At 41.7% G+C, this 16,170-nt stretch overlaps 1 protein-coding gene across 2 annotated transcripts in view; it reads right to left on the reverse strand.

Annotated features, from left to right (window-relative positions):
* SMC5 (structural maintenance of chromosomes 5) overlaps positions 1-12,269 on the reverse strand; it is a 47,420-nt gene extending 35,151 nt beyond the window's left edge. Inside the window, exons 1-7 of one of the 2 annotated variants that reach the window (XM_042787957.1) lie at positions 12,111-12,269; positions 10,341-10,482; positions 9,273-9,325; positions 5,166-5,328; positions 3,705-3,839; positions 2,482-2,622; positions 776-937 (exon numbers count right to left, since the gene is read on the reverse strand). In XM_042787957.1, coding sequence (XP_042643891.1) covers positions 776-937; positions 2,482-2,622; positions 3,705-3,839; positions 5,166-5,328; positions 9,273-9,325; positions 10,341-10,482; positions 12,111-12,241 — 927 coding nt within the window. In that variant the 5' untranslated portion in view covers positions 12,242-12,269. Of the gene's footprint in view, positions 1-775; positions 938-2,481; positions 2,623-3,704; positions 3,840-5,165; positions 5,329-9,272; positions 9,326-9,726; positions 9,863-10,340; positions 10,483-12,110 lie in introns of those variants that run through there. The other variant, XM_033010391.2, reaches the window with a different exon arrangement.
* Between the last annotated feature and the right edge of the window lie 3,901 nt (positions 12,270-16,170).

Consider the following 16,170-nt stretch of genomic DNA (forward strand, 5'->3'; position numbering starts at 1 on the left):
TTCGGTTATCCATTAAAAATTTGTGCAGTCTATGCATACAATACTATTCTCCAAAATGACTAGCATATGATCATTAAAATCCTGCAAAGAATTACAGTATTTTCCTATTTGTCATACAGAAATAGTAATTTTCCATATGGCCAGAGAGAGCAGCTATTCAGAAAAGAGATAGTAAACTCTAAGGCTTAGGTAGGTTTCCCATTAAATTCTCTTAAGCATAGAAGTAACCACAGTTGATGGAGGATTACTAATAAAAAAATTATACCCTTCTTAATAGAATTTGCTTAAATACAGGAGGAATCCTTTCAGGCCAGAGAAGTTTTAATTTACTTTAAATTAACCACCCAAACTGGCTACATTTGAAGAAGCTAAATAGCAACCACAAATCCAAACTACAGAACAGATGACAACAGGCAACTAATAAATATAAGTATCTAACTTAAGAAAATTGCAACATTATATCCCTGAGGATTTTGAAGGTTCTGTGAAGACAATTACATAATTTGCCGTCTCTTCTAATATCAAGACAGTGAACTTTCAGAGCTGCTACTGAATGTTTACTAAGAAATGTGTTCCTTGAGTTTTACTGCTTTATGGAACAGAGACATATGGAAGGCATTGAAAACCAAGGGCATAAGTACTTCAGAAAAATTTCTTCTGAAACACAACATGGCACACTGGAAAGAAAGAGGCATTTTACACTTTACACTCTATAAAGCTGAACACAGAACACCTGACATACTACATAAATTAACTGCCAACTTAAAATACCGACCTTATCTTTGATTTTCATATCCAGACTCTTAAAATATTTTTCAGCTTCTTGGATTTTTTTTCTCACAGGGGTCTGCATTTCTTTCAGATTCTTCAGTTCTTCCTTGGCTTGGTCTCTGCTTTTTTTCACTTTCTCATGCTGCTGACGAGCAATTTCATATTCCTAGGAGGAGTTGAAAGTAAAATAATTACATATTTTTATCTTTTCTTCCAGTATTTTATACCAGTCTGACATTTTATTTAATTGTACATGAGTTTTAAGAGAAAAACCTCATTTAGAAGCTAGTATTAGAGCAGCTACTTAAGTGTTCCTCCTGTTACTAGTCACTATGACTAGGAGATGTAGGGACCATTTAGTCTTCAGTGAACAAGCCCACATTTAATGGTTCTTAAATAATATGCAATTCAAGTAGCAGAAGAAATGACCAATTTGCAATTTGCAATTTTCCCCTGCCAGCTTCTGACTGGCTTTCAGAGTTCTGTATCTACAAATATCTAATAACAGAGAACAATCAGTACCAGTCTAGATTATGCAAAACATTCATCTCTCCTAATAAAATAACTCTCTCTTCTTGTTAACTAAGCCAAGCTAATGCATGTGTAGTAGGAAAAACCTGCATCGCTCAGCAAGTGCAGAAGCCCAGTCCTAAGTGCAAGGAGCATACAGTCCACCTCCTTAGTTAGCAGCTACCACCATCCACCCATTTCCATTGCTGCTCCTATATCCCTCTTTGCTGTTACCACAGAGGTTTGAAGGCAGTGAAAGTACATCCCCTGAATTCAATTGCTCTTCAAGATATGAAGGGCATAAAAGTTCTTCGTATACCCATGTGAGGCTTTGTTATCTGCAGAATTTCAACAAATACCTTACAAAAGTTTTCTGCATCCCCCACAAATATTATATGTAAGTTTTCGTAAATTCTGTTCTGTACTTCATTAATTCTATAAAGCTTGCAAAGACGACAAACAACATATTGCTTCAATATTATAAAATCCATCAGCTTAAATGGTTTATAAAAATAGAACATAACTGACCATTCAACATTAAGTTAAACTACCATCGTCAAAATGCTGTTCAGAAAGACCTATTCTGCTTTATATAAATGACCTGTCCTTGATTTTAGGCTCTTAAATCTGTTTAAAATTTCTATCTCTACAAATGCCAACATTTTTGAGATTGGCAACCTATATTCACCACGAGTCATGTCATGCATACCAAACCTCAATTATTAAACTAAAATTAGCAAAGGGGAAAGGCAACCCGTAAAAAAACAAAACAAACAAAAAAACCCACAGAAAAACCCAGCAAAACCCACAGCCTGTTAAAAAAATAATTATAGCTGGAAGAAGCAAGTAGAACTGGCTAGGCACAGGTTAAATTAAGCCAGTTGGTCTGCCAGAAATAAAAGGAGTACTACTCAGAGTAATACTCTTGGCCCATATGGCTGGCTTTCCTAAATGGGCAGGAACTACCTAAGTTACTTCTTAAGCAACTTCTTCAGTCCAGCTACATATGCAAGCAAACCTCTGATCAAAGTTAGGCCAAGAACAGTATTTCAAGACCTGGACTCTTTGCACAAAGCAATTGCAATGATGCTCAAGTTACTCTGGTCAAATTTATTTCAAAGAAACTTCTGGCATATTTCTAATATTGCAGTATTAGGAAAAGGGGGTCATGTAAGAAAAACACTGAAAATAAAAACTTACCACCCAAGGCCTCTTCTTCTCAAGCATTGCAATTACGTCTAGATGGCGCTTGTGCTCATGGAATTTCTCAATATCTTGTTTGTAACGTTCAGTCCTCTGTATCATTCTCTCCAAAGAGTTAGTTTTGTCTTTACACAAGTTCTGTAAGGATATACATGTTCATGTTTTACAGTATCTACTTTGTGAAAACACTTTTTAGAAATAGTCTACACCTCACCTGAACATTAAAGCAGAAATCTAACACTTGAGAGGACATTTTAGTACAGCAGTAATTAGAGGGGAACAACCAGACTAGGAAGACCTCTCCAGATTTTTCAAGTACCTTTATCACATACTTTCTTTGAAAACAAATCTAATTTAAACAGATATTTTAATCTGAAGAAAATACTTTAATTTTTTTTTTTAGTTTTCTGAGAAATTTACTCCCCACAGCTCAAGCCTCCATAAACCACCGTAACTACTTTCAACAAATACAAGTAGTAAAAATGCTTGTGAAAGATCTTGTAGAGATTTGTAACAGAAACATTACGGTTGGTATTTGAATGTAATATATATGAGCAGAAATACATGTATTCACACAAGCACAAGAAGAAACAGCAGAACAGCGGGTTAAAAGAATGGCCTGTATGCCTAACGACAGACACTGCTCCCAAGACACCATTCCCAGCAGTAAGAGAAAGGAGCACATTATTTCTGCAAAGATCCCAGTACAAGTAACAGTCAGGGAAAGACCCTGTGTCCTAAAACCAGGAAGGCAACAAGGCTGCAGCTTACTGCATACACTCTCCTTTCCTCTTTGGCCATTGGTATTTCAAACCAGGAAAAACAGGTAGCAGACAACAACCTTGTCCATAATTTACTGAACTCAGCAAAATTAAAGCAGAGAACCGCCCTATAACCACTGATGACTCCTAAAAAGCATAAAAAAAAAAAATCTGTCTAGAAAAGTGTCGGCAGTCAAGAATTCCAGAGAAGTGATGACTACTTGACAACAGGCATCACTTGTCCTCTGTGTCCCAACCACGTGCACATGCATCTTCGTGCTTACAAACATGTGAGTGTTGGAGTGAATGAATTCTGAGAGAAGATGAGCATGATTTGGTGAACTTAGTGTAGACTTTCCAAATAAATTCCATCTTCTAATTCTGTAAGATCTTACATTAAATGTTATTATGCTAATTTACCTACAGTCACTGCTCTGTCTTCATAATGTGCATGTTTACCTCCAGTTCTCTTTCCTTCTCCCTGAATTTTTTCAGTTCACAGTGAAATTCGTACATTTCTGGAGGACCGATGGATTTTTCGGTGGCTTCAAGCAACTCAACCTTACTCAGTCTTGCAAATTCTCCAACTCTGTCCTACAAAATAAATTTAAAAAGTTAGAAAAATACAGTATTAGAACAGTGCTAAATAAATGCTACGAGTTAAGCCAATATCAAGGCTGACAGCCAAGGGTATCAGGAAGCATTGCTGTTGTCCAAGGCAGAGGAACATCTCCAAAACAAGACTGGTGTGAAAGGCATGCTTGACACTGCCACAGTGGCAGAGAGCAAATAAACCAAAACTTTCAACACAGTAATATTCACTGAACTGACATTTATGTACTAAAGAAAAAAAGCTGTTTTAAATACAAGTGTTATGTTGGCAAAGTATGCAGAAATTTATATTCTAAACAAATACTGTGAATATGCAATAAAAAAAAAAAAAAAAACAAACACCCCAGAATATCTGTTTTCTGCAATAAATATTAGTAGTCTAAATTTCAATGTTTTTCAGCATGTCTTCTTGAATGCACTTCAATAGAAGAACAAATCCATGGTGGGGGGTAGGCTCTGATAAGGTTTCCCTTATGATCCACACAAACTGGGAAGGTCTTAGGAAGGAGTCTGCTGTAACTTTAAGGTAGGACTGTGAGGCAACTTTGCTATCTGCACAGAAATCCTGACATGCTTGAGTATGAATGCAAGTATGGAAACTGGTTGTAATATTCTTTAATTGTGTCTCTTTTTTAGGAGCTATTTTCTATCAGGATCATTTTATTCTTAAAGATATTTAGGATCAAATAATTTAAGTCCTATGCTATGCTTAAGAAACTGTTGAGCCACAGATGTTATCAAAAAGGCTCTAGCAGCAGTCTCTGGTGCAACTGTAGTGTCATTTAGTAGGACTGCTTTCTGTTTTTTTGGGAGAAAGAAATCCAAACAACTCTGAGGAACTGACTGGATATAACCAGAGAAAAGTGCATGGAGGGATTAAGTGGGAAAGTCAGGGATGCAGAACTACAGGAATTATGCAGGTAAAGGTACAGAGAAAGTGCTAGATCTCAAGACCTTTTAAAAATTTCCCTACAGGTTTGCTGTTGAAGAACATCCCTACAGCAGCACAGACACAACAGAGATACCACTACTTGTGCTGCTACTTGAGCACAAACACAGGGAATACCAGCAGCTTCACTTGCAGTATCAACTGACAGCAGATACAAAACCATCCAATTACTGAGCCTTAAAGATCACACAGTTCCTCATTTCTTTCATCATCACAGCACTATGGCTGCCTTATCCTTCCTATTCTTTGTGCTGTCCCATTAATCACTGAAGTGCTACAAAAGCTAAGATGCAACAACAAAACGCTCTCAAAACACAGAACTCCATTCACACTCACTGTCTTTCAAAATTCATTCATACCTGAGGAAGAAACTGGCACAAGTTGTCCACCTGGATGTTTAAGGCTGCAATCTGCTCTTCTACTGCTTTCAGGGTTGCTGGCTTTCTGTTGATAAACCACGTTGATGTGTTGTTCACCGCTTGAATCTCACGTGTGATAGTGATATTGTCAGGCATCTTAGACCTGATTAATAAAAAGAAATGTTTACACATTTGAGAATATGCAAAAGTTACCAAGTGTCAAAGTATGTTAGAGTTATATTATTAAAACTTTTCGGTATCTAAATATTTACTATAAATTAACTCAACAGTAGCAGCAGATTCACATTTTATGCTTCAGAAAACATCCAGTACTTCAGTGATTAATGTCACAAAGAAAACATCAAGAGTATCTGCAAATCTTAACACAGAGAAAGTTACTTATATAAATGACATACTCATGATGAATGTATGAATGATTTATCAGTTGTTACAGCTGTGAATAGTTTATATAAAAGTGTATTTTTAGTATGACATTTAGTAGATTTTAAAATTGGTAAGCAGGAGATATACACTAATGCTATATCTTGAAAGTAAAAAATATTAGCATACAGAACTACATACAACAAGCTGTGTATACCGATTCCATTTGGGAATAAAATTAGTATCATGCAGTATGAAACACAGTAATTTGGTTTTGTTTACTGATTTTTAAATAACAGCAAAGATGCATCAAAGTTGTCCACTTCTTTAGCTTAACACTTACCTTCAAAAATTTAGTCTCATTAAGATGCATCAATAACAAATGAGCAGTCAGTCAAACTCTTGAAATTTTGGTCACCATTTTGATTTAGAAATTATCTAGTACCTATTCAGTCAGCATGTCCTGGGTTTGAGTAAGTGGTGGGGTTTTTGGTAGCAGGGGAGGGGGCTATAGGGGTGGCCCCCTGTGAGAAGCTTCTCAAAGCTCCCCCAGCTCCATGCCTGCTCCACTTCTGTTTGGGAAATTGAGCCAATCAGTTGCGCCTCTGCAATAACGTATTTAAGAAGGGACGTGGTGAGGAGGAGTAAGACTGGTGAGGAAGAATTGCAGCAGCTGAATGAACACCAAGGTCAGTGGAGGAACGGAGGAAGAAAGGAGGGGGGAGGTGTGCTGGAGCAGAGACCCCCCTGTATCCTGTGGTGAGACAGCAGGGCGGCCCCCCCTGCCACCCATGAAGGCCTGCAGTGGAGAAGACACTGATTTATGGCCTGTGGTTTTCACCTGGATGGTCAAGGTTCTGTGCCCGAAGAAGGCCGGGGTCTCATGGGAAAAGGTAGACCCACTGCTGCAGTTCAGTGCTGGGAGGATTGCAGCATGCGGGGGGAGTCCCACACCGGAGCAGCTCGGGAAGGGCTGCAGCCTGTGGGGGGGACTGCAGTTGGAAAAAGTTGGTGACCCATGATGGAGCAGTGTGGGGAACGCTGCAGCCCATGGGAGAGACTCATGTCAGAAAGTTTGTGGAGGACTGTGTCCTGTGAGAGGGGGACCACGATGGAGCAGGAGGAACAAGTTCCAGAAGCTCCCCCCAACGAAGATGGAAGCAGCAGCAGCACTGACTGCAGCCCCCATTCCCTGCCCCTGCACCACTGTGGGAGAAGGTAGAGATATGGGGAGCAGAACTGAGCCCGGGAAGAAGGGAGAGGTGGGGGGAAGGTGTTCTCAAGATGTGGCAATGCTTCTCACTGTCCTACTCTGTTAACTGTTGTTAGTGTCTGTAATAAATGTATGTTCTTTTTTTTCTTCCCCTAACGAGTCTGCCTTTTGCTTGTGACCATAAAGGGTGATCTGCCCCTCCCTGTCCTATCACAAAACCCAAGCCTGGCTCATTTGTCCCTTCTCATTGCTGGGAGAGAAGGGGGAGTGAGTGGCTGCTGACCAGATTCAAACCACGACACAGCATATTGCTAAAGATGGAGGATAAGAGCTCATAACAGTTTCAAGGCCATGAACCTTACCAGACATAAGAATAGAGGTCAAAGAAGAAGTATTCAAAGTATTCAGCAGCTTGCAGAGTTTGCAGTAAGTGTACTAGTGATATGAGCCTACTTGAGTTTAAGATTATTTCCTCAGTTTTCCACTACATTATTTTAAGATACCAGACTTCCTTCAAAAGACTTACAAAGCCACCCTCCTTTATTTTATCAAATTAAGGACCTTATACTACTACAGCTCTTGATTTTAATTACAAACTGAGAGCCAAATTCAACTAAAACAGTACATGCTTATGGGACTCAAATTTTAAAATTCCTGTCAAAAAGCAACGTTCTGCATCATTGCTGTTGTGGTTTGGGCCTGATCGGCAACCAACCCCCGCAGCTAATCGCCCTCCCTTCCCCCTCCCCACCTGGGAATGGGGGAGGGGATCAGAGGGGTGAAGGGAGACTCGCAGGCTGAGATAAGAACAGTTTAATAATGGCAATAAAACGAGAACAATAACGATGATGGGGGGAAAACAAAAAGAAATATATAAACAGGCAATGTACAGCGTAATTGCTCACCACCCGCTGACCAACCCCCAGCCCGTTCCCGGCCAGCGACCCCGAGATACCAAGATCCCACAATCTCAATCCCGGAAGCGAGAGAGAGAGAGCTCCTTCCCAACCACCCCTCCTCTATGTAGTGAGAATGACGTCCCATGATATGGAATATTTCACTGGCCAGTTTGGGTTTGGTGCTCTGGCCGTGCTCCCTCCCTGCTCCCTGTGCCCTGGCACACGGGCAGGACATGGGGAGTCGGGGAGGCCTTGAAGTCTCGGCAGCAGCTGCAAACATCAGTGTGCTGTCAGCATTCTTCTCACACCAAACCCAAAGCTAAATCCAAAACACAGCACTCATCTAGTCCCTGAAAAGGAATATTAACTCTATTTCAGCCCAAACCAAGACAATTGCTCTCTACTGTAGACACTGCATTTAAGTATTTTGTACCGATTTGACAGAGGACTGAATTATACTGCAACCACTAGAATAAAAATGCCAAGTCTTCACCTACTGCAAGCCTCTCTTCAGAACTCCAAGCAACATCAGGAATACATCTGTGTTGAAACAATCACACAGTCTACCTAAAAGACATCTTACCTCCTGACCCATTGCTTGGCCAGTCTCTGAAGAATGTCTTACTTGATCACTCCCACGAGAATAAAAGTGAACAGGATTTTTTTCAAACACCTGTTCCTGTATATCTCTTTTGCTTAACACAATTTTACTTTTATGCAATCTGACCCAGATGGCCAATTGTTGTACAAATTAACTCAGGCTCTGAATCTGTTGATTAGGTTAATGTTCTATTTAGTTCAGGCAAACAGATCAGGTTAAGGCCTGTCAAAGCCACCTGTGCTACTTCAGCTTCATGTTAAGATCTTCATAAAAAAGAAGCCATTTAGTAACTCGATTAGGATAGTCTCTCTAGTTGTCAAAAAAAAGCCCAAACAAAAACAAAAACAAACCCCCACCAACTTACAGGAAGCATGTCATATTGCCCTAATAACCACAAGTTACTGATGGAATGATAGTAAGTCCAAGTGATTTTCAGTTGCTTTGTTTTGCAGAAGCTTATCTAGAAGATTGCATTAGCCAGATCTACCTTTTTTTTTTAATTCTTCTTTTGATTCCGTATGTGATGCTTTCAGTGCGAATGCAGTGGAGCCCTTCATACCAGCAGTATCAGTATAAGAACCAAAAGCAGAACATCTGGTTTTAAAATTCAGATTTCTGTCTTTCTTTTATTCTTTAAAAATAATTTCCAACCACTATGTCACAATGGCAGTACTGACTGTATCTGACTCATCTGAACCTTAAGTGTAATCAAAAGCTAAACACACCATATACATCAATCTTTAACTATACATTCTTTGTACATCAAGACAAGGTAAAATGGTTCAAAAAGCAAAATCAAGACCAGCCATCACTGCTTATTTCTTACATGCTAATTGTTTAACTTTAAAATTTTGCAGTCTTGGCGAAAAAAAAAAAAGAAAAAAGTAAATCACCAGCTTAAAGACAGACCTCTGTACACCAGATTTTTTTTTCTTAAACACAACTTTGTGAATGACTATGTGGGGAAATAATCTAATTAAAAATGCATGAGGAAATAAAATTTTACTACTTACAGCTCAATTTCTACTACACCTTTCAGGCAGCCCCGCTTTACGAAGTGACCAACCTACAAAATTAATTATAGAAGTCATTATTGCAAAATAACATGTATTAAAATATGTATTTGTACAATAGAGTTGCTGTAATGGGATAGTCTATTGAAAACTTACAATTTAAAATTTATTTTGGTTGTGTATTAACCAAAAATAAAGGGAAGATGTTATTATCTTATCAACTAGCAACATTAGAACTTCCTTCACAGGTTAACAATTTCTGACCAATTCCAGACTCCAAAACTGAACAAATTATAATCAGCAGATTCACAGAGAGGAAGACAGTCTCATGAATTTGGGGAACAAAGGCAATACAAATGGAAGAGATTGCCAATTATCTGTAGTAATATAACTGCCAATTCTAATAGTATAAAAAATATGTAAACATGTAAAGCTAATAAAAATACCTACTCACAGTGCTGCCATGCAGTCAATTCCCATATTTACATTTGCTCAAGACTGAGCTGCAATCAGAGAGTATGTACAGTCATACAGGTACCCAGATTCAGTGCTCCAAAGATCTAATAAAATATATTCCATCCAATCAGAACCTCCAAGAAAACAACAACAGCTCAGTGGCTCCATGTTTGAGATAAATTCTCAGACACATTAAGGATATGTTATTACTACAGGTTCAATATACTTAGAAATTTAATTTAGACTTTTTTTTTTTAATTTCTCCTTTAGTTGGCATTGCTGATCAAATATTATTTATGCATGAAGTAGCATTTCCATACCCTACTGTGAGGGCTTAGAAATCTTAAAGTGTAACCTCTAGACTGCTCAGGTTTTGGTAGAATTCAGGTGTCTCCATTTCATAATCCAGACAAGAAAACAAGTAGTTAAGCAAGACAAAACCCCTTTGTTAAAAAACGATGTCTCTGGACCAGGTTATTCTACAATCTGGACACCTCACTTTTTCTAAAATTAAAGTAAATCAAGGAATACAGTCTTTTTTACCCTCCTGTGCTGGACAGAACTCTTACTGAATTCGGATTAAACATAAAAATTACATAAATTCATAGTTACCTTATCAGCTCGCCCTATGAATGAAGGTTTTCCAGCCAGTCCCAGGCAGATGGCACAAACAATGCTTGACTTCCCTGTTCCATTAGCACCTACAATCATGTTCAGATTGGGCCCTGGATGTACTTCACAGATGTCATATGTTCTGGAAAACATAATCATTTTTTTGACCTTATAAACACTATGTCACCTTAAAAAAGGTACTTGCTTAAAAACACTTTATTAGATAAGACAGATATTTTATCAAATGTAGACTCAAATACTCTTTTGTAAGAAAATCTCAGCATGAAAACTAACACTACAACAAAACACTATGAAATATATCAGTCAGACTACTTACATCAACTTTCTTCAAAACAAATTATTATAAAGAAAGAAATCTGGCCACAAAATTACAATTTCTATTGATTTTACTAGGATAATATATTATTTTACATATTAATTAAAAAAAAAAAAAAAACCTAAAAATTGAGTGAATTCAATCAAGTCTGTGACATTTAATTCCAGCTGCCTGCTGCACCACAGTCACAGAATATTCTTCTTGTCTAACTCACAACGTACTTGGGTCTTAAACTCTGCAAGAAGTCTGCAGAACTCATCATGCAGTAGCTTTCTTGACTTACAAGCACATAAAATGTTATCAGTGTTTTTTTATTTTTTTAAATTATATTATACATCTTTCATCATGGGCATCCAGCACGTTTACTGCAATTGCAACTACAGGAAGAGATGAAGCCCTAGCATGCAAATTCAAGACAAACCATTAATGTTGGTGTGGTAACTAACATCCCAAATTTGTAACAAACTCCACCATTCAATGTTGTGTTCCCACACTGTACCAAACACACAGAGAGGAACTAAGACACTAACACCAAAAAAGAAACAGAAAGCAGTTAGTAATAAGACAACATTAACCACGTACTTCTGGAAGAGAAGGTATTAACTAAACACTATGCCTGAAGCTTCATTTGACATCCATAGTGTGAACCACGCTACTTAGACCTGTTTTCAAGGCTGACATGGAGCTATCAGCATACCAGCCATAAGAAATCGAACTGAAAACTTCTACTTGTAACTATAACACCTCCAAACAGAATAGTATTCCCACTACCCAGAAGCTGGAGAAAGCATATGCAAAAGATAACACCGCGGATACTTAAGCCTAATGGTTCTCAAGGCCTGTCCCCACTGCTCTATGAACATCTTCCTCGCTCACCCCTCCTCCACTGCTTGACAATCACCCGACTGAGAGGAAACAAAAAAAAAAAAAAAAAAGCACGCAGAGGTAGAGACGGACAACAGGAACCACCACCTTAGGGGAAGAAGAGCCGACACAACCACCGCTGGGGAATGCACCCCCACGGAAGCGACACCGCACTAGGAACCTGCGGGGCTCGTAACCCACACAACAGGTCCTCTTCCAGCTCTGACCACCGTTCAGGGAGAGAACGTTCCACGCACTCCCTCCTCCAGCCCGACTCGCCTCGGCATCCAAGGCCTTATTAAGGCCCCCCGTTAAACCGCGGGAGACTCCCCGCTCCGCGGCGGGGAATGGCCGCAGCGAGCGCGCCCCCGCCTCGCCAGCCCGATGCTCCAGGCCTGCCCCTCCCGGCTCAACCGCCGGCTGCCCAGACCCGCACCCGCCGTAAGGCGAGGCGGGGGCGCAGGCAGCTGAGGCGGCCCAGGCCGGCCACCGGCACGCCACCCGCAGCCCACGGCCGCCGCTCAGCCGAGCCGCCACCTGGAAGGAGAAAAAGGGCAGCGCCCACTCACAGAAAGTTCTCCATGAAGATCCTGACGATGGAGCCCTCGACAAAGCGGAGGGGCTCCTCAGAGCCCCTCGCATGCCGGCGGCGGCGGCCGCCGCCGCCTCCCTTCTCCCTCAGCTGCGGCGGCAGCGCCATCTTCCCCCCTCAGCCCGCTCTCGCCCCCGGGCCGCGGGGATACGCCTCGCGCCTCGCTCTCATTGGCGGGCGGGAAAAGGCGGGCAGGCAATGAGCGCTCTCATTGGCCGAGGGGGCCGGACTAAGGCGCGGTTTGGGCCGGGAGGGGCCTTGCGGGTGGCGGGGTGCGGGGTGCGGCTCCGGCTCCGGCGCCCCCGGCCGTGGACACGGACACGGACACGGACACGGACACGGACACGTTCCACCGGGTCAGGCTGCGGCCGGCCCCGCTCTGCCCCTCGGCCGGAGGGAGGCCCGCGGGGGAGGCTGTGGTGCTGCTTTCAGTTTCAGGCGGGAGTGGGTGCTGGGGAGGCGAGTCCACGCGGCTAGCACGCCGCGTGGAAGGACGTCAGGGTATTCACGCACTTCGAACTACACGAATTGCGCATTTGCTGCAATGGCCATGGGCTCGTTTCGTATCGCTTTGTTCCTCATTGGTAAACAACTTGCCTTGGTTTAAAGTGTTTTTATCATTCTGTGCAAACGCGAGGGGGCGGGGAAGAGCAAGTCTTTTTGCTCTTAAGTTGAGTCGGCGATCGCGAATCTCCCCCTGCCGTCTTTATTTTTCCCCGCAGTTACCATAGGTTTTTGCTGACTCTATCCGTCATCGGCTCAACTTTCAGCACCTTCGGGGCAGGATGTTCCCCTGTTACCAGCCCCCCAGTTCCTCCCCAAAGGCAGAGTCGTTAGCAAGTCGTTAATAATCAGTTTATACACTGAAGCCGTGACTCGCTGTCCTCCGGGGAAGAGTTAAAACGCCGTAGAGCTAATTCTAGCTTGAATAGCGATAGCGTCACCGTAAGCCAGGAGGGAAGGTTCCGGTGCCTGCGCCGCGCCCTGGGAGGCGCCCCCCTTCCCACCCTCCCACCCACCCGTGTTCACCCCGCAGCAGATGGGCGGCGGCCCCGCGGCCTGTCGCTCGGAGGCGGTCCGCGCCCCCTCCCCCCCGCGGCGGGGCGGCTTCGTGGGGTGGTGGCAGCGGCGGCTCTCCCACGCGGTGGCAGCACAGCCCGGCAGTTGGGCGGGCACCCCCCCGTGGGGACAGGCTTGGGCGCCCGGCGGGCGAGCTCTTCTTTTCGTCTTCCTGCACCTGTCCGGATTTATTTACTTTTTCTAAATTTTTAACAAAACAACAGGAGAAACGTGTTGGTTTGGTTTGGTTTTTTGCCCCGTGTTACTTCAGAGATCATTAAGTCCCTAGCAAGGATAGATGTCCTTTGGAAATGATCTAAAACGATGCAAGTGGCAGTGTGACTGCAGGGCAGTCGCCAGTGTCACTGAGACTCCTGCAGATGCCTTACCTTTCCCACTTGCTTTGCTCTTCCTCTCAGACCACCAGCTCCAGCTGGAGCACGAGGCCTCCTAACTGGCCAAAGCTTCTATCAGGGACCAGGAGGCGGATTAAGAGAAAGAAATTGCTTGTGCTGAAGTGTAACTAGGGAAAGGATTCGACACGTAACTAGAGTTATTTGTCCTAGAAAGTTTACAAGGAAAACAAACTTTTTCCAACATGAACCAGATACTTGGCATGTGGAGGCTTGCAAGGCTACCCATACCTAAGCAACTGTATTTCTAATACCCTGCAAAGACCGAGACTGCCATTATGAAGACGTCAGTATAGCATCTTTGGGTACAGATGTAGCAGAATTGGGACCAATGATTAAAAAGTAATTTAAGGCAGGTTGCTTCTTTGAGGGGAATTTAGGTAGGTAGATAAAGGCAGGGACAAGAGCGGTATAAAGGTTGTTTCAGAAACATGAAAAAAATGGAGGAGGAAAGATTAAGATCTGTTAAAGAATGAAGGGGGTTTACGCTCCAACAATATGAGTGCAGATGCCCACAGATAGTAATGAAAGTGACCTGCATGTCCAAGCTCACCAGGGCATCAGACAGCCACTTTGGGTAACCCACTGGATTCTCCACCAGGTCGATCTCCAGGAGACTTGGTGTAGAAGAAAAAAGGAGCATGGAAATGTACCCTAGTACTGTGTGATATATAGGGGAAAGGATAATAACATTGGAAGTATGTCATTCATAGGATTTGTGATAACCACTTTGTAATAGCTGTGTAATAGAGTGAGTAATGGTGTAATTGTAAATTACTAACGCTGGTGTGTCTGTTAGTTAGAATATTGGTTGATTTATTAGTTAGTAATGTTTTACTTAAATGTTAAAAATTGTCATCCCCTAAATCAGTTATGTCTCAAGCTTGCAGACCAAAAGAGTAGAGTTGGACTCATTAAGTAACAGTGACTTCCAGACAAAAAGGAAGGAGGTGGTAGGTTAAGGAACTAACTCAATATATTCCCACTAGAGTCTGCTAAAGAGACCTGTTTCTCCCAAAATTTGCCGGGGAGCATTTTCCAGGATCTGGTGAGTATGGATGCTGGTTAACAGCTGGAAAAAGGAGACAGTGAAGACCGCAAAGTAGACAGTGCTTGGACCAAGAGGAGTTCTTGAAAGAAGAGAGGGAGGATGTAAAAGCTAATATAAAACACAAGAGCAACGAGGTGTAACATAGTACTTAGCAGTCACCAAAGGAATGTAGCAGAATATGCAGTTGGCTAAAAATGAGACAAAATGCTGATGGTCAGAAAATCCATATGCAGGTGGGGAAAAATAGAAAGGCGCAGGATGTGTACAGGAGAACATCAGAGGAAGGGTGAAAAGAAAACAGAAGACTAATACAGATCAAAGTAATGCAAAGGAGTATTGAAAGTTTTTTCATTCATACTTAAGCAACTAAGAAACTTGAAATCACAAATCGAAATGTTTTTTCCAAAGGAAGTGTCAAAATTAAGTAAATTTGACACCTGACACCTACTGTTTTGTTTGAGGTAGGATGAGACCAATGCTTTCTCTTTTTCAAAATGTGAGGGGTAGAACCTTTTGACTTAGTATGTCATGTTGCAGGCAAAGCATGCTCTCTTCAGCCTTTTTACCTTATACAGTGGTCCTTCCAGAGCAGTGGGTCTCGTAAGTGTGGGTAGTCACACTTGTGAGCTGTGCCAGGCAGATAAAATGCCAGATCTATCAGCATTACGTTTGAGCTGTTTTAGTGAAGCTTGATGACTAAAGTTGGATTTAAATTACCTTTATTTTGGTATGACACAATAGTCAGCCAGAATCCAGTTTCACTTGCATTAGCGTAAAGCTAGAATAACAGTGATATTTTATGTTGCTATTCTGGTTTTCCATTGGTGTGACTGAGATCTGAATTTGGCCTGCTTTTTGGAAATTAATAAGGATAATGACAAAATGTCAGCTAATGAAAAATACTTAAAGAATAGAAAGAGTGTTAAACAAGAGGGCAATAAAAAGGCTTTTCCTCTGATCTCAGGACAAGTTCAGTTCCACTCCAGCACAAAGCTACACTTAGAGCAATCAAATACAAGCCTGTTATTGTTTGGGGTGTTATAGCTGCTTTTGAAGGTTTCTTTTTCATTTCCATTTTATGGACTGTGCCACAGCTGGGATTAAATCCAATTACTTGTAGGTTCTTCAGTAGCTTTTGGAGAAATTTTCAGACAATAAACAGGCCTAGTATAGCAAGTCTCAGCACTGTTCTTTGCGCTGCTGCAGTCCCGGTAGAGCTACTGAAGCAGTGAGAAAGGAACAAATAGTAAATAAAAAGGTATCCAGGGCAGAATTAGTTGCACAAGGAGTTTCCTATTTGGACACAGCTGATGGAATGGTTTTTATCTCACCATAAAACCAAAGTTTGCCAGTGGAGGAATCTTAATGCACCTTCCCTAGTTTTCAGATGTTTTGCAGCCATTCTTTCACTAATCTGTGAATTCCCTGTTCTATAAGCTGATATTCAGCAGGCACTAAATAAATTTAAAGCCACCTTTCAAATTTTCCCACTCTTCTTTAATTCCTGCAGCAGA

This window comes from Tyto alba, unplaced genomic scaffold, assembly GCF_018691265.1.
Source record: "Tyto alba isolate M040663 unplaced genomic scaffold, T.alba_DEE_v4.0 Super-Scaffold_13, whole genome shotgun sequence".
NCBI classification, from domain to species: domain Eukaryota; kingdom Metazoa; phylum Chordata; class Aves; order Strigiformes; family Tytonidae; genus Tyto; species Tyto alba.